This window comes from Perca flavescens, chromosome 21, assembly GCF_004354835.1.
Source record: "Perca flavescens isolate YP-PL-M2 chromosome 21, PFLA_1.0, whole genome shotgun sequence".
Taxonomy (NCBI): domain Eukaryota; kingdom Metazoa; phylum Chordata; class Actinopteri; order Perciformes; family Percidae; genus Perca; species Perca flavescens.
In genome coordinates, this window is record NC_041351.1 from 10940725 (window position 1) to 10959631 (window position 18907).

General features: G+C 41.9%; 1 protein-coding gene across 1 annotated transcript; it reads left to right on the forward strand.

Annotated features, from left to right (window-relative positions):
- The first annotated feature begins 2668 nt into the window (after nucleotides 1-2668).
- fam53b (family with sequence similarity 53 member B) lies at nucleotides 2669-17502 on the forward strand. The gene is made up of 5 exons (XM_028568693.1): nucleotides 2669-2858; nucleotides 9284-9515; nucleotides 10386-10440; nucleotides 12308-13071; nucleotides 16411-17502. The coding sequence occupies exons 2-5, from the start codon at nucleotides 9426-9428 to the stop codon at nucleotides 16735-16737; spliced, it is 1236 nt and encodes a 411-aa protein (XP_028424494.1). The 5' UTR covers nucleotides 2669-2858; nucleotides 9284-9425; the 3' UTR covers nucleotides 16738-17502.
- Nucleotides 17503-18907: the final 1405 nt, after the last annotated feature.

Sequence of the window (18907 nt, forward strand, 5' to 3'; positions counted from 1 at the left end):
GATTGTGCCACTGGGGAGTCAACCATCTCACAAATTGAGGCAATGACATCACGTGTAAAACTAGGGTATTTGTTTCTTCTATCTAGACTTAAAACGCTTAAAATGTGGGTGATAAAATTCTAAGAAAATAATTCTACTGTTTTCAGGTGTATTGTTTTTGGTGGTTTAATCGAACATTTGGCGAAATAGAAAATGTTTTGTATACAGTGCTAATTACAGCAAGAAACTGAATGTCAGTGTGGACTCATCGTTTGACTGATGTGAACACCATTTGAAACATGATCCAGTATCCAGAGACTGTCTTTGTCAATTTTGGTAACATTTGAATGAAGACTTGTGGATATATAACAATCACAATGACTGAAAATAAAACTGTTGTGAGCCCTTTTTCCAAATACCTCACTCACACAGTCACTCGTGAACCGTTAATAGGAGAACAGCTGCACCTCTCTCAGATGCTGTTGGGGTTTAAGCAATGTGCATGCTTTGGCAAAAACACTGCTTTAGAGCTTCTAAGAAGGGATATCCAAACCCACAGAGATGTGCCAGTTTAATTAACTTGGCTATAAACTTTATAGGCGAGGATTAGCAGGATAGATGAGAAGGAATGAAATTTAGATGGAGTTCCATGAAAGCCATATGCTCTCTTTGTGTTCTGACTGTAGTTACAGTGTCCCCCACTGAGTAACAACAGAGAATAATTTAAATAACAAGCAGCAAAAAGTGAACTTGTAAATGCATGTACTTCTGCATTTTGACAAGTGGTGTCAGTGTTTTTCTTTCACTCAAGTATCACCCTCTTGGCCAAACGGATCTTTTAAGAGTTGATGATGTATTTGTGATTTGTGCTCACTGAGAGAAAGCTTACGGATTCTAGGAATGACAAACAAACTCCAATACTGCATATAGAAAAGGTGTACCCAAAATTCTGCTTTGAAACTACAGTATGAACAGAGTTACATGTTTAAAGTGCATTTGTTTAAATTCTGAACAAAAACTCAAATCATAAAACAGGGAATTTTGTCAGGAATGGAGAGGATTAACTGATCATTAAAGTTGAGCAGGGATGGCTTCTGTAACAGGAGTCCTTTAGCCATCTGTCTGAGGCCAGTGTGAACCACAGATGGCATACAGCATTCTGCATGGGGTCTCAGTACTGGGAGTTGGAAGCTCACTTCCTTACTGTTAACCATATGCTAGCGACAGTTACATTAACAAAGTCAAAGAGAAATGACTAAAAACACCTAAATCAAGGCTTATTATTTCTCAAACATATAGAAGTTATAACACTTCTGTTCAGTGTTGTTGCACTGTGATTGGTGGATACTGCCCCCTATAGTTCTGACAGTCACAATACACACTGCCAAACTTGTTGAATTGCAATACTTGTACTTCTTATAATGAGCTGTTTTGATCATCTGTTTCCTAAAGAGTCATCTGTGCCTTTAGCGCTACACAACACAATATGCATCGTCTGCATTTCTTTGCTAAACTGCCTGCTTTTTAGACTGCTGAAGGGGTAAAAACAACTTGTCACCCCCACACTGTAGCCTACAGTAGTGGAGACAAATCCTTGGTGCCCTTTAACACAAAAGGCAGACAGTCTAAAACTGAGGAGGGCAGTCTGACAGTCTGGGGGAGATTAGTGGCACACAACAGATGTTACTCCTTGATTAACAATAGTGTGTACCAGGGGTGAGCTTCAGCTCCCCACCCTTCTGAGGCCCAGTGTGTTAACTTCAGCCCCCACAAAATAAATGAACTTACTGCATGTGATGTGATAGGAATAATACAATATATTTGATCTTTCTACTAGTGCAGCTTTTGGTGACGTTACAATAATATCCACTTGAAGTGCTTATATATAATAGTATAATTGACTTATGTCAATTTTAAAAGGTGCTTCAAGTTCACACGTTTTTTTTTTTTTTGCCACCTGCTGTCAGTTGCTCACAATGTACACATAGTGTTGAAACATATAGACAGGTAAGCAAATACACAGCTGTTATATTGTATGTGAACAAGCTGTTATCTGTCAAGGATGAAATACTGGCTTCACCTATTCAGGATTGCTAAAAGTATTCGAAAGATTACAAGGACTTTGGTGGCTAGACAGAGCCACTGGCCTAAGTGATATTATAGTAATATATTGTGCAGGGGATCATATGTACACAGAAAGGAGAACATCTGTTTTAATACATATTTATTTTAGGACTATTATACTGGAACAAATTTTGTGAGGGCAGCAAGGTAGGTATAGTGTATATATCACACATCTTCCTCTTTTCCCTCTATCTGACTCTTTTAAATTACACACAAATGGCACGTTATCATGTTACACCACTGTATATTTTGAAAGTGACTTGTCTATATGCACAGCTCAAAACTGTGATTACTTTTCATTACTGCAAGGTGGATCGGTCCACTAGTTACGACAGCGGGGGCGAAATTGTTACAAAAAGTCTTGACTAGATTAATGTTTTACTTTCTAACTCCACAAGCTTCAGCTGAATTTGACACGACGTTTAAATAAGCCAAATAATCCGAATAATTAACGTCAAACTGAAAGATTTAGTGGTACAAATAACTTTTCAGACACCCCTCTCCTCTGTCAAAAGTGGTATTGCTCGTGTATGTTGTCACAGGCTCATTAGCGTGCAATCTTGGACAGTAGTGCACTGGGGCTATGTTGTAGTTTGCAGGAGCTGCCTTGAGCAGGACGTGAATTGAACTACTCGCCTTGCTTCCTGTCTGACGCCTTGTTCTGGTTTTCTGCTAAAACAAAACTCAACATGGTCCAGCGAAACTAACCCGTTGCCCGGTGTTGTTGGGGATAAAAGGCGCTCACCGTGATGCTTGTGAGTGGTACTTTTTGTTCAAATAATAAAGTTTCTGTGCTAGCTAACTTAGGAAATGTAAGCTAGTTCATTAAGTATGGTGCTCCCTTGTGTTTTGATAGTGTGTGATTCGCATGAATGGTGATTTTTATGTTGACAAATTTAATTAAAAGTGGCCAGTAACAAGGTAGTCTTTTCTTTTGTGTGGAAATTTAACAAATTTAATTAGCTTAGCAACTTTTCTCTATGTACTGCCATAGCTTTGTCCCTTTTGTCTTGTCTGGGGTATTACTCACAAAAATGCAGCTCAAACTGATTTTATCGGTTCTTTCTTCATTTTAATACTATATTATTATATATGCATTGTGAACGGCACAATGTGATGCAATGTTTTAGGGAAGGATAATAAAATAAGTGTTAATAAGGTTGTGAAGCTCAGACATGTCCATATGCAGAGTCTTAAAATGATCCCTGGTAACTACCAGTGTTCTTGCCAGTACATCCATTCATCTTGTTGATTTCAGCTCAGAAAGTATGCTCGGCTTGTCTGACATCTGACAATAAACTCAATAAGATTAGCTATTTGACAAAGTGACTAATGTGCTCCATGAAGTTTGCAAAGAGATGCTCATTGGAAGCATTTTATGTGAATTGGCTTTGAGCACAAACATTCTGATCTCAAACTGAGTTTTCACTCATGAATGGCACACATAGCAAGATAGGTCAGTATTGTCTAAGACTTTTTTATTTTTTTATTATAACTATTTAATAAGCCACTGGGTGGATGCTTTTATATCTGACGCAACATTTGGTGGCTATGTTATTTGGATCTCTCTCAGACCCTTTTACGTGTATACATGTTGTGCCGTTGCAGTGGAATGTTATTTCCTTATCTTTACTATAGCCTCAGGTATAAAGACTGAACTGGCTGACATACAATCCAACCGATTCTGCAACGTAAGTGCTCTGTGGGATCATAAACACTAGAGCTTGTTTAACCTGAACTTCTCAGTGTCCCATGGCCATGATTATGACTGCTAACGTTCCTAAGTGGCTTGAACATACATACATTATAAATTAAAAAGAGAAAAGTACAAGTACAGATGTGTCATTTCACTTTTTGAGCATATGTACATTTCATATTTTATCATCAGTTGCTTGTGGCCTTTCTGTCGAGTTCAAAATCCTGTTTGCTCTGTAGCCTGCGTGTAACATTCTGTGAGCTCCCGTCACACCAATTTCTTTGCCAAACTCATTTCCCTTTCATGAGGGATTTTGGAAAAGGGGTTATTTGTGCTGGTTACTTGGACAAGCTCCGTTTTCAGGGCCTTTTCTTTTTGAAACTGAGAGGCATCCACCTGGAGGGCTGGCAAGCTCATCTTAAAAACTGTTGAACAGTTTTAACTCAAGTACAAAAGAGACTGCCTATCAGAGCTTGCAGATGATTCCTCTTTCCTTGTCCATATCACTGAACATATTTAGACACAGTTTCAAGGCTCTCTAAGAGCCTGTGTATCATAATGTCACTGTTATGACATTGTTCCAACCATTTAGTTCCCTTTCAGGTTTAATGTATATATGGTCAGTGGAAATGCAGTGTGGGGGATGGATAAATTCCTGCATGTAAAACTGAAGAGTGCCCTTTCCTCTCCACTCTAAAATTTGGTTGAAGGTTAATAGGGCTGTATCCACTGGATGTGACTTATTCTTATTTGGGTCTATTAACATGCAGTGTTATTCTGCTGTGGGAGTAGAGGAGTGTTGTGTCTTCAACCCTTTGTAATTAAGAGACTTTGTTAGCTTTAGCATTCAAGTGGACACGATTTCTCTGTGACGTGAACACGTTGGCCGAAAGCCTCGATTACAGACCTCAACAAAGCTCTTGTTCTGGACAAATGTATACAGTGCAAGTGATTATGTAGGAGATGATTAAACAGCAGGCCTGCTTTAAAATGTAGGCTTCCTTGGCTGCCATGCATAACCATGCTGAGCCTTTGTGTTTATGGTAAGTGGGCAGCTGCATGCTTGTGAGACCTTGGCTGCACCCCAGGCCCTCAACGGAGCCTGATAACTACTATTGAAGCCTCCCAGCCATGCTCATTTCTGACTATTCACTCACTGCTTTAAATGTAGAGTGTGCCTCCTGTTTGACATAGCCTAATGTCTGTGAACACGCGGACAGCTGTGGGCTAGCCTCCACCTTACAATGAGTATCATACATTTCTTTTCAGTCAGTCAGCCGTGGCAAAACTTGTTGGCACCTGCCTTTTGTGGCATATAATTAATGACAACACCAACAATGAAAGTTTTGGGTTTCAAAAACCTTGAATTTTCACAGTGAAAATAAGGCACGGTGCTGCAGAAAAAGCAGAACTGGTTTGCCAATTTGTCATTTGATTAACCGGTCTTCATGAGCCCTGCATGTCTATGTGCCGTCTATTACATGCCCTGTAAACACACCCACCATTATGACATACACAGAACTGCTCAAATGTGAGTCCAAATATGGATCCTGTGCAAGCCATGCAAAGAAGTAGGCCACTAGTGCCAATAGCTCGGGGAAACAAGCTTTTGAGGAACATGCAGATTTTTCCCCAGGGAATCTTTCTGTGGAAGGGGACACTTTTACCCAGCATTCCTTTCACAAGTGGTGTGACGATGAAGAGCATCACAAATCCCTCAGTTCGGTTTCAAGTCGGGGCGTTTCAGGTGCTCAGCAGATGCTCGGATTACTGAGACAGCCACAATCCTGGGATTGTTGAGAACAGGACACAGATCCGACTGCCATGCATGCAGGAATGTAAAAGAAGGATGTCTGAGAATTCAACATACCATTTAAGCCTTTTTCTATCAGTTTTACGCACATGAAAGCTTAATTAAAAATGTTAAGCTTATGTAATAATTTTAAAACTACATTATAAGTAGCCTATACAAGGTACAACAATGATTCAAACAGACACATTCAGACACAAAGCTGCCAAATCCTTATGTAATTTAGGCCTAACCTATGGGATTACAGTCCATGCAATGTATGGAAAAGCTGCTCTGATTTATGGGTAACTACAGTTTAGATGCCTATTGTAATGATTAAGCTAGTTTGTAGTCTTTCTGGACTTGGCTGCGATATGTGAGTTTTAGAAAAATGTAATTTACAATATAGTACTCTTGTGTCTGATCTTACATAGAAAATAAACCAGGGTCGGTCTTTCAGGCTTTTGAAAATTTAGCTGACTCTAAAGCAGGCCTCCGCTTTATACTCCACCCAATCTGCTCTGTGGTTTCCTCTCCTGTCCTATCTATCGCTCATTTAGGCCGCATGATAGCTTGCGATTTCTGACACGCTAAAGTAGCGATGGTTGAAAGGCTCGTGGTGACCACAAAGGAAGTGTGGTGTCTGATCAACTTATTCAAGGCAGCGTTATTGTTGTAATTTAGGAAGGCCGCTGTCACTGCAGACCTGTTTGCGTGTGATGAAAAGCCTCATCTGAGGAGAACGTCCTGCGACGTTCTTCCCCTTCTCAGAGATTAGACTTCTCAGTTGTCATGGTTGTTGCTGCAAGAACCCAGATAAAAAGCTATCGGCCTGCAGAAGCATTGAGACTCCAACTGATTCCAGATAATGGCAGCATCGTTATGGAGGTGATACGGGTTGTGACGTAAGAAGGATAGTGGCACCCCTTGGGCAGAAATTTTAGATACCTCATTTAACAGATTAAAGCTTCATCTGCATCTTTGAACACAAGGTGCACTCAATATAAGGTGCGTGCATTGGGTGTATCCAGTAAGCACGGGAAATCATGCCTCAGTAAGCTTGGTCTGTACAAGAAAAAGCAGACAGGCAGCCATTTGCCAGCACTTCTCAACATGTTTTTTATTCACAAACTGTCATAAGTTTGAAAGGTTTTCAAAGGATGTGGGGCTAGGTTAGGCTTTTATAATTGTGTGTTCAATGTATGTCATGGAGCTGAGGAATGTTTATAATTATGTTATAAACCTCGCCCATTTAAAGCACTCAGCTCAGATTTATGGGATAAAAACGTAATGCCTGAGCATGGGAAAGATGATAAATTGTGGCGATTCTCTGTAACCAACAGTAATGGATGTTGTTTACAGTTTAGAGTCCAGAGTGTCAGGCTGCAGTCAGACTTTTTCCATTTTTCTAGAGAAGAAAATTACATAATTTATTATCCTTTTTGTGTGGGTGAACATCATGTTAAAGAGCTTTTCTTGCCTTTGCCACTTTCATTTCTTAGTAATTTCTTGCCAATAATGGTAATCTATAAACAACGGTTTCCTCTAACCTAGCACATCCCCAGTTATTTCTGCTGTGAAACACAGATCTGTGTGGTTACTGGTCACGCACAGTATAAGCTGGCCTGACTTACTCCAGCTCCGAGCTTTGATCTGTTCTTTTCTATTCACACAACAAGTTAAAGCTGCCAGACACCCTTGAACCGTGTCAATCTCCTCGTAGAACGCTGCTAAAAACATCCGTGTGTTAAAGTTGTTTTCCTGGCGTGATAAGTGTTAGTAATGGAAATCATATGCTGAATGCAACCACCACCTCCAGTATGTCAGCTCCCTCAGGGTCTTGTGATGCTGCCTCCCCTGTATTCACACACACTCCACCCAACACCCGCAACCTCTGATGTCGCCTCCCTCTTTTGTTTCCCACGGTATCTCATCTTCTGCACAGAGCCGATCTGTCATTTAAACAGACACTCTCATTCATCATTCGACCATCTTGTGTCCACTGCACTTTGTTTTAATCACCTACCTGATCTTGCCTCAAGTGGACCTGATCTAGTCGTAGTAAAAATCCTCTGTGATGATTATATAGATTTACATCTGTGGCTAATCAGCTGCTTACTGTAACCATGGTGCAGCACTAATGTGAAGAGGGTTGTTTTGATAACCGCAAGGTCAGCTATTCCCAGACAGCCTCTGAGGATTCAATTACACAACTTTGACTTTGCTCTATTCCTCTCTGTGTGCTCCAGTGTGGAACACTTTGAGGAAACTCGCTCTCTCCGATTGACTGATAATCCTCCACATTGACAGGCAAGAACAAAACAAGGTATAAAGTTCCAATTTTGGTGACACTGCAGAGAAAACATGGAAGTGAAAATGAAGTGTAATTTCAATTCAGAAACTACCACATATGGCAACACAGGCGACGCCCTTGCGAATCAAAGCCAGTGTTTGCTGGAATTGTTGCTTGCTCACTTGAGAATGAAAGGAGCTTGTCAAACCACGAACATCCCTTGAATTTTCACTTTGTTAACAAGTTTGTAAGAGTGTTGTTGTGGAGAATTACAGTAACTTCGGATTCCAAACAATTGAGTGTTCTATGCTCTGAATGTGTGTGAGATGAGCTTCAAGGTTCAATGTGTTCAATGAATACTGCACCAAAAATCTTTTGATGTAAAATTCTCAATGCCTGCTTGAAAGGTGGCTTTGAAAAGTTTGTAACTCGCTCCTTAATGGAGGACGCTAGCTGTGAACATCTTGCATTGACAATTGTAAAAATTGGATGGAAATGTCTCCGTCCACTTCTGCAGCATAATTCACTTCACAACAGTTTCTCCACAACATAGATAAAGATGTACGTGGTAGTGTTCTCGCCTCCTCGTAGTGTCAAAAACTTGCGCATTTAGCAATTTATTGCCAAAGTAACTATTGTTTGAAGCATACTGAGTAGGGCTGCAACTAACAATTATTTTCATAGTCGATTAATCTGTTGATTATTTTCTCGATTAATCGATTAGTTGTTTGGTCTATAAAATGTCAGAAAATGGTGAAAAATATGGATCAGTGTTTCCCAAACTCAAATGTCTTGTTTTGTCCACAACTCAAACATGTTTGGTTTACTGTCACAGAGGAGAGAAGAAACTAGAACATATTCACATTAAACAAGGTGGAATCAAAGAATTTTTACTTTTGTCTTAAAAAAAATACTCAAACCGACTAATCGATTATCAAAATAGTTGCCAATTAATTTAAAAGTAGACAACTAATCGATTAATCGTTGCAGCTCTAATACTGAGCATACCGATTCAAGACAGATGTAGATTATGCTGTAGAAGTGATTTGAAAAGTTTCTATGGACGGTTGGATACCTTTTTTTTGTTTTTTGGTTGCTATGACTTTGTGTTACAATTGGAATCCATTGTAACGGCTGTAAAGCCAGCTGACATCCTCCACGAAGAAGGAAGCTACTCACTTTTCAGAGCAACCTCTGAAGTAATGTTTGATACTGAAAAAGATACATTTTCAGTTGTACCGTAAGAGAGCATTGGGTTTGCCCTCCATTGACGGTGCGTTTCAGAGCTTCAAACCCAGGGGATCTGGTCTTCCCGATCCAGCTTGTTCTTTGCTTATATGGTCGAAAGAATGTCAGAAATGTACTGAATTCTAATCCTGTGCTCATCTTTGTGTCTGCTCAGGTTTGGGCCGAGGAGTGAAGCACATTCCTGAAGGAGTTGAGGGCTGCTGTCTTAAGCTTATGAGAAACCAGCCGGCTCACACCATGCCCGTCAAGATGGCCGCCACTTTTTCTTGCCCTCACTGGAACGGCTTGGGACAAGGATGTTTTTTGCCATGGTAATCATTTTCAAGAAAACACTGGAAAAGAAGGGCGCCGATGATGTAGCATCCAAAAGTACAGATTTGGGCCCGGTGAGATGTCAATTTCTACTTGTTTGTTCATTTGTTCTGTGTGGAATTTGTCATCTTGTTTGTATGTAGCCTTGCCATCAGGCCTCAACTGCTCTTGTCAAGGTGGAAGACGCGACAAGGTGCTGCTATAAATCAGGAAATTGTTGTCGTCCACTAATCGCTCACAGCTGTTTTATGGCTTTACATTATAATGTCTTATTTTGTCAATTTTATTCAGAGCTTAAATTTGACTTTTAGCTTCCCCCGTGTCAAATCTGTTGGAAAATTCAAGTGTTGCCTTACTGAAAGTCAGGAAGTGATGTCAAAAGAAATATTTGGATGTTGGAAGATTGGGAATAAGGAATGTTTTTGTTAGAATTACTAATAATTGCATCATAAGAGCTGTCAACTGTTATCACCGGGGTGTTTGTCATCTGTTTTTGAATCCCCCGTGTTCCATTTACTTCACTCAAAATGACAATGGAGAATTTTAGTTCCACTAGGCTGAGCAACTCTGACTCATTCTCTAATCAGCATCCATGCAGTAGAAACCCTATTTCTGCCAGCACAGAGTGAGAAAATTCCCCAACTAATGTGGACTGATTTTGCCCTCCAGCCATGTGAAATGAAGTCATAATGCTCCAAGACTGTGTGTCAATCAGAGGCATTTATGGTGGAACTCCCTCCGTTGATAAGTCACACTTAGTCTTTCAGCAGCAAAAAAAAAAGTGCTATGACAATTATACACACACATTTGACCTTCCAGTAGGTTTTGATTTTAAGTTGTTCATTTATTGACTTGTTATTGCCAGAACCTCCTGTACATTTTAAACAAATCTATTTATGTGACTTTCTGGTTTCTGACAAGCTGACAGTGAATCTTTTTTGCAGTTCCAGGCACAGACCATGAGCCAGGGGACTGCACTTTTCTCTTGTGGACTCATGGGTAAGAGTCTGCCATCATTCTTATTAATATACACATTCACACCTCTAAGGGTGATATGGACAATTTCAGTAGCAAATCCCCAAAGTAGTAATTTAGTAATAGTAAATTTTGTAGAAATTTAGTCAGCACATTAATGCAACTTCCTATCCATTATTGCCATACAATTGTTCACAATGGCCCTACAGCACCAGATATACTAAGGAATTACTAACTTTTATAAATCATACATAATAGCAACATCTCTCACGTAATTTCATCATTTCTTCCAGACTTGCACCATATTTATTCTTTTTTGGGCCACTGTTGTCAGTCAATGTGACTTGTTCCCCATCACAAACTGGATATGACAAGTAAATATGTACTTACAACGGCCCTCAGCAGCTTGTAGTGGCCAGAAAATGTCAGGTATTTAGTGCCAGCAGTGGTTTGCAGGGGGCTTGTCGTATTGTAACATTTCTGAGAAATTATTGGCAGAATGGCAGCAAGCCAGTCTCTGCTGCATCTGGTTGACAGTCACACGGCTTTATGTGAAAAATGTCTGACAGGTGTTTCTGCCCAGATGAATGTGCGTGAATGACTATGTGATAGTGGCTTATCATTTGCAGGGATCTCATGGCACTCCTGCATGCTTTAAAGCTGTGGACATTGTTGTCCCCTAGTTGAAAATTTGGTTATGAATACAAAACCCTATATCCTTAGTTTAACCAGCCTTATGAGTAGGAGCCTTTTACAGCATTTGTATTGCAAGATGAAGTGGTATTCTGTTCCTGCAGTAACTTGGCATTTTGTAACACTGGCAGACAACACAGCAATACCAGTAGGTGTTGTTAACACTGGCCTTTGTTCTTTCTCCTGTGTGTGTACTGTAGATTGTATTTTGGGATTTTATCTCCAGTTAAGAAGAATAGACCTTTAGCATACCAGGAGTGTTTAGTATCTGACTCAAAGTAGATTGACCAGTTCAGTTGGCTGACCCATTCAGCATTTCAGAGAATTTCTGTTGTGGGAATAACAGGTGCTTTCTGGGCATGGTAGCTATGATGCTGACTGGCGCAGAGCCGATCAGTAATGGCAAGCTAGCCAATCTCAACAAACTAACACAATGATAAGCTTTGGTTAAAATGTTTATGATGGGTTATTGACATTTTATCACGCCTTGCTCCAGCAGAGACAAGGTTTGATATTGAGTCAGACATTGAGCTCCACTCCCTTTCCCAATTAGCTGTGATTACAGACTGTGACACTAAAGCAGTGCTTGGAGGAGGGGATTTATTTTTAGTGCCAATTACACGAAGCAGCGAGTGGTGTCAATACAAAGTACACATGCTGGGGCTGACGCGCTGACCCAGACTGGGGCAGTTTCATGGATGTCCATATTGAGATTGCCAAACTTGACTTAATTGTACAACCTTGGCACTAAAATAGATTTTAGTAGAGTTTTGTCTAAGAGTGTAATGCCTAAAGTGATTCTCGGTTTTGTTCTTATAAAGGACTTTGCACATCAGGTCTCAATTTCTATTCAGATTTTTAATTTATTCCAAAAACTTGTATAGAAACCCTGCGCACTGAATCTGATGCTGAAATAAAATGCAGCCCTCAAGCAGTGATGATGATGTCACTAATGATGAAAAATAAAGTGTGAAAAGCTGGGAGATTTTACAAGTTTATACCAGAGCTGCAGAGTTACTTCAAGATCTACTGTCTACTGTTTTTTAAACCTGTTTCTTAAAATTCTTAAACCATTTATGACAATTTCAGTTCTGATATGGCAACATTCTTGGTCTTGGTGTGCAACTAAGCCTATCAATATTGTAATCTTGTCATTTAAAGGTTGTTTAATTTAAATGATTCTGGTCTTTTGTTGCAGAGACAAGCCGGTGGCATAAGTTGGGTCACAGCTGTGCCATACAGCAGAGGCCAGTTGGGACCAGCCTGGAGAGCCTGTGGGACGTCCTGCCTGAGGTGCACAAGAGTTCTGCCCACTGGGATTGGGATGTTGGCTCCACTTCGACCACAATCACCAGCTTGTTGCATGACCTCAGTCTGACTGAGGCTGCGTCGTCGCACTCCACCGCACCTCCTAGCAAGCGGCAGTGCCGGTCCCTTTCTTGCTCAGATGAGCTCGGTAGTTGCCGGTCTACCTGGCGCCCTCAGGGCTCTCGGGTGTGGACAACGGTGGAGAAGAGAAGGTGCCACAGTGGGGGCAGCGTCCAGCGCGGCGGGGTTGGGAACGCGCAGCTCGGCTTCCCGGCCATGCAGCGCAGCTCCAGCTTCAGCCTGCCCGCCCGCTCCAACACCCTGGAGCTGCCCTGCTTCTCCCAGCATATCCCCTGCCCCTCTGCCTTCACCGGTCTGACGCCCACGTCCCCCATGATCCTGTCCTCTAAGCCCTCAGCACAGCCCCTCTACCTCTCTCACGAACAGATCTGCCTCCCTGAGCCTCGTGGACCCTCGCCGCCCACCTCCCCTGACTCCACACCAGAGCTGGAGCGCCGTGGTGGACCAGGGGGTCTTGCCCGTAGTCGCTCACAGCCGTGCGTCCTCAACGACAAAAAGACCGGTGTGAAGCGCAGAAGACCAGCTGACACACAGAAACAGAGGCCTTCTCTGGACCTGGCCAAGATGACCCAGGTTGGTGTAAAAATAAATCACACAGAAAAATAAAATGCTTTGTATCATATTTAATCAGGACAATACACTCTTGATTAAATACTCCAATCTCTGCCAGTAGGTTCTTAGGATCTAAGGAGTTTGTATCCTGTTTAACATCAATTGGTGCTTAATATACACTGTTAAAATGTATATTTAGTATTGCATCTGAGCAATATTTTATCAGAGGCAATTTCCAGTGTTATTTTATGTGCAATTTATTTATTGGTTGAACTCACCACAGCCCTCTTATGTGCTCTAAACTGTCAAGAGCATGAGACAAGACCCTCAGGAAATAGTCATGCCAGCTGGAAGCTCTGCTAGGACCATCAGTATCACTAACATTAGCTAGTTATACAACGCTGGTTTGGCAACTTACTCCTTCCATGTTGGATAAACAAACACTTCCAACTAAGGTCACGCTATTGTGTCTGTTCTCCCTCAGCACACCTCAAAGTGTTTCTGCAGGCACTGTCATTAAATGAAGGCGATCGTTCATTCATGCAGACAGGTTCTGGGTCACATTCCATTATGTGGTTGTGTATTTGCACTTGCAGAATGGAGCGCAACGTAGCACAGAATGGCCTTTTTAGTAGAGGTTTACTGGATAAAAATACTTTGATCACAGCAGGAATTGAAGAGGTCATTTAGATGATCAGATGAGTTTGTATTCATAAAAGAGATGATCTTATGAAACCAATGGCTTGAACTGATCCATTTCTGAAGTCAGAACAGACGATCTGTTCCATCAGTACATCCTGGCAGTATCTTTGCCCCACAAGCGCGCACACACACACACACACACACACACACACACACACACACACACACACACACACACACACACACACACACACACACACACACACACACACACACACACACACACAGTTAGGTTTCACACGTACACCGACTGGATCATAAACACAGAGCTGGACTTGGCCCCTCTGAGAAAGTCCCTCAGAGTTCAGCAGAGTCTTAACAACAGCGCTGCTGTGACACGACAAGCAGACGCCACACACGCTCCAAACAAGGACGAGGTCAGCGTGGAGAAAAGAGCCTTAGGCGAGGCAACTAACAATATTTTCACAAAGGAACATCAGGGTGCTGAGATTGTTAGCATTAGATCCTTCCTGCTGTTTGTGCATTGTGTTCGCTGTTCCTCTATTAAAAGGGACTGCTGTGTTTTATTGCATCATATCTTTTTTTAAGATATATTTTTTAAACTTTTTTTGCCCAGTTATGCAACCAGTCCCAGAGGTAGTGCTGATAAGTCAATCGACCGATCTCTTAATTGTTTTCAGCCATTTATCAAACAATGATGCCACACCGTTGCCAGTTACAGCTTCTCAAATGTGAAGATTTGCTTCTTTACTTAGTTTCTATGATTGTAAATTGAATATTCTTGTTTTTTGGACTATTGGCTGGACAAAACAAGCTGCTGACAAATGATGTCACCTTGGGCTCTGGTGACGGGCAATTGTTTTTTTTATAGACAAAACGATAATTTGATTAATTGAAATATACACTGATTGACGTATTTAGCTGCGAAGATTCAGGATATCAAAATGGAAAAGATGTCCACTTGTGATGATAGACCAAACTTGCTTGGAACTCAACTTCAGCTTCACACGTCACCCTATCAGTACTCAAAGTCACCTTACTATTCAAAGATTACTTACTAAAATGTCCTCTCTAATCCACACGCCACAGCAGTGTAACTTACCCAGGGAGAAACTGCTACCCTCCATGAATGTCAGGAAGTAGAGCAGCTGTGTTAGGTTATAGATCGTTGCACAGGGGAGATACATGTTGGGTAAAGAGATATTGATTTCTGTAAATTCAGCTCAGTGGGTGCATCGCTGCCACAACCGAGCCTCATGAGCTATTGATCAGCTTGTATTGACGGAGAGTCAAGGTCAGTATGGATGAGGAGTCTGCGCTCTTCTCCATTTCATTCAGAGACAGGGGTGGGGGGTGGGGTGATAGTAGCAGACAAACTGGACACCGGCAGCACTTATTCATGACCCTCATTGTAATGGGGTGCACTAATTTGTGTGAAGAAGATTTTCTCTGCCTGAAACTCTTCATCTGCAGAACAACCTCGTCTGTTCTAAGTTAGAGCTGTACTTAGTTTAATTAATGTCGGCACTGTTTTGCTATGTAGTCCAGACCACTCATTGCCTTATCAGTTTGGTCCCATGGCCTGGGCCAGAAATCTGACGGCTGAGACTGAAGTGCTAAAGCAGAAGGCTGCAATGTGACACTGGCTGACAAATGTACCCGGCTTGACCAGAGCCAAGAAAAACAGCAGGGCCCTGTTTGATCTGTAGACCTTTCTCACTGCTGTTGGGTCAAAGACATGGATCACAACTTTACATTTCACCCTTTCTTATATCATTATAAACTGAATCCCCTTTTGGCTTTTGACTATTTTTTTAGGGAAAATCAGAAGGTAGACAACAATACTCTGTGCTCTCGGAGGATCCATTATTTGTAGCCGTAGTTCACACGCGTGTCTGTGACCTGCATCCCCAACAGTCTCAGTCCCACTGGCTTGTGAGGTATTGCATAAGCACACAAGGGACAGGAGGTTTCACAGAGGCCCTATTCTCCTGTGTCCTTCTGGCCTAACACCGTAGTGGTCAGGCATGAGGCAGCTGTCCTGCCCTCTCCACATTAGCTGTACAGATTGGATAAGCCTTTGTCATAAAGCCTTCCAGTCCAGCACGCACAGCTGTCACAGGACCTGCCTGCAGCAGCGCTGGCACATGTGGATTTGCCTAAGGAGGTTTCTGGGTTTCCCAGATGTATGTGTTCATTGTGCAGTTCTAGTAAAAGGCCAGCAGAGTCAAAGGCCGACATGAGTGATGTCTACCCTCTGGGTATCTGGACACTGGCTGTCAGGGTTCATGTTGGACCTCAGATTGCATAGCCTCACTCGTCCAACTACAAGTTGCTCCAGTATGTAATTCAGGCTAAATTTATACCCTTCAAATCTTACTTTTTTAATATTCTAGTGGTTGTTGCCCAGTGTCCAGCTCTGAGCTCACTGACTCACCCACATGCTGTATAAGTACAGCAGAGGCATTGTTTTCATAGAATGGCTGTATGCCTTTTTAGTTTTCTTTGTGCCCTAGCTAGGACATGGGTCATACTCCAACATTAAGGAAATGTTCATGATTTCCTCACCAAATATGCCATCACCATGGACTCCTACCAGACGAAAGATTTCACATTCTTGTTTAAGTTTATGCTTGTTTCCTAGAGAACATAAATGTATGCTTCTAAAGAAAAAAGGATTTTTCTGTACTTCCACAGAAACTTCGGAATTTCCACAGCCTTAGCTGCCCTGGAATCACAGGAGAAGACCGCTATGCATCAAGCCAGGCCCTCCCCCCTCTCAGGAGCACCGCGCAGTGTGACACTGACGACTCGTCGGCAAATGAACGTGACCTGGACGTTCAGCCTCAGACCAAAGAAGGCGAGAACGTGCCGTCAGACGCCGCCATCGAGGAGGTGGACTGGATGCCAGGGACGACCAATGGGAAGGACAATGAGCCTCTGTGGGCGGGGCTGTGTAGCATGAGGAAGGACGTGTATCAGCTTGGAGGCGAGCTCGACATTGAGCAAATTGAGAGGAACTGAGCTGGACCGTCTTCCTCCCGGGGGACGCTAATTTAGGGGACTGAAAGTTTATCACCAGGTGGTACAGTACACAGTACTGATAAGTCTTAAGGACAAAGCAAGTGGCAAGCTAATGTAGTAAGCGTTTCAGCATTTGTTTTTTGTTTTTTTCCTAAAGGAGAGATTGAGCAGCAGCTTTGTGGGCTGAACACTCATTTTTGGAGGTTTTGTGTAGTTAGAAGCTAAACCCACACTGTGCATTATCTCAACTGTGTCTCAGGAGAACAAGGAAGTCGGGGAGGACAGATTCGGGTGGAAATAATAGAACTGATAAATATAAGAATGATATTAGAGTTGGCTCAGAGACTGGGGTCTTTTAGATTTCTCTGTAACCCTGATCACCTTCATTGTACTACATTTGGAGAGAATTGACAGCAGGTTTGTATAAATTCTCTGCACTAGAAAGTGTCCATTCCGCTGACGTGCTTAAATAGTACATGGACAGAAATGAAGACTACTTTAAGAGCTACTGTTAGTAAAGCCCCTTTCACTCTTACTGAGCAACAAGCTGCACACACACACACAACATGTAAAGTATATTGAAGAGCTTAACATTTCACACAGTAACATCCAGCTTCTCTATGAGATCTATGCTCCCGTTTGTGTGAGAGAAACTTTGTGAGGCTAATAGGGTTAATATTCTTTCTTTTTACGATTTGTAACTACAAAGGTATGTAAAACATGAGCATATTTCTATACAAATAAAACACAGTTTTAAATGTGTCACTTGTAATCACGTTATTTCAGCATTCACAAAACATTCATAAAATGATGTGTGCGTTCAGACCGAATGTGAAGCGATGTGAAGTTGGATGGGGCACATAAAGGCACAAAGGACAGGTGCAAGTTGGCGTGAACAGATGCAAATTTGCTCTCTAGGTAGCACAAATTCCTATGAATACACCAAGGCTTCTGAACACACTTTTATGTACAGGGTAGGGATTATCGTGAATCCCTGTATTAGCTAGTGGTTGAATATAATGTAATTAACCAATACTTCAAGTTTTTGGCTGTTCCGTATTACTTCTTTACTCGAGAACTTCAATTTTATGCTACTTAAACTCCATCTCAGAGGCAAATATTGTTCTGAGAGCGTTGTTGTATACTATAGCAGATTCAACTACCAAACACATGCTTACATGTTAATGCATCTGCAATAATAACATAATACTTTCACCTTTGATACTTGTAAGTAAATCTTACTGATGAAACTTGCAGTCTTTTACTTACATATATTATGAATGCAGGATTTCACTGTGGTAATGCTACTTTTTTTTTTAAAGTACAGAATCTGAAAGAGAATTCCACTACTGCTATTAGCCGAGCACATGCATTAACAGCAAGGTCATTGTTGGAGACGTCTTTAATGCAACAATGCAGACTGACCCAATTAAGTAGCAGGAAAAGACAATCCCGACCGTAGTAGTGGTACTACTGATGAGCCTGTGTTTGTGTGCTGAAGCGGGGAGGGAGTAGAGAGGACGCCAGGCAGGGGTGGGAAGTCCGTTCCCCGTTTTTCTTTTTTTCATGGCGGGTGGAGTGGTGGAGCTGAGCGGCGGTTCACCCTAGAGACCTTTCTCCCTCCCTGCACTGGAAAACAAAAGGGGCTTTTTCTCAGAGGAGCACAGTGACGTGGGAGGTGGCTGTGAATGTGGGCCATGTGTCAGGGCTGCTGCTGCTGCTCTGTTTGTCTGCTTCCCCTCCACAACACTGGTGCCTATGCAAACCTCCACAATTATACTGATGTTAAGTTTTTTGATTTAATGCTGCAGTACGATTGCATAGCACTTCCACATGTTGCTAAGAGGCACGGTGCCACTGAGTAAAGAAAGTCACCTCATTAAAGGCTAAGTAATTTGAAGATTGCTCGACATTCTATACACCAGGCGCAAATACCACACAAAGCATAAACTTGCCTACAAGGCCAATGCATACTCCTGTAATGGATTGCATTGTTATGCTGTTGCATGATAATCTGTATGCTTGCATAGTGAGGTCATATTTACACTGTCACAGAGCTGCCTGTGGTACTTGAAAGCCGCTGCTTTTCTCTGGTTAAGCCCTTTTCGGATAATGAGTCGAGAAGGAAATGGGTCAACAGAACCCTTGTAAACGTACTGTGTGGCAGACT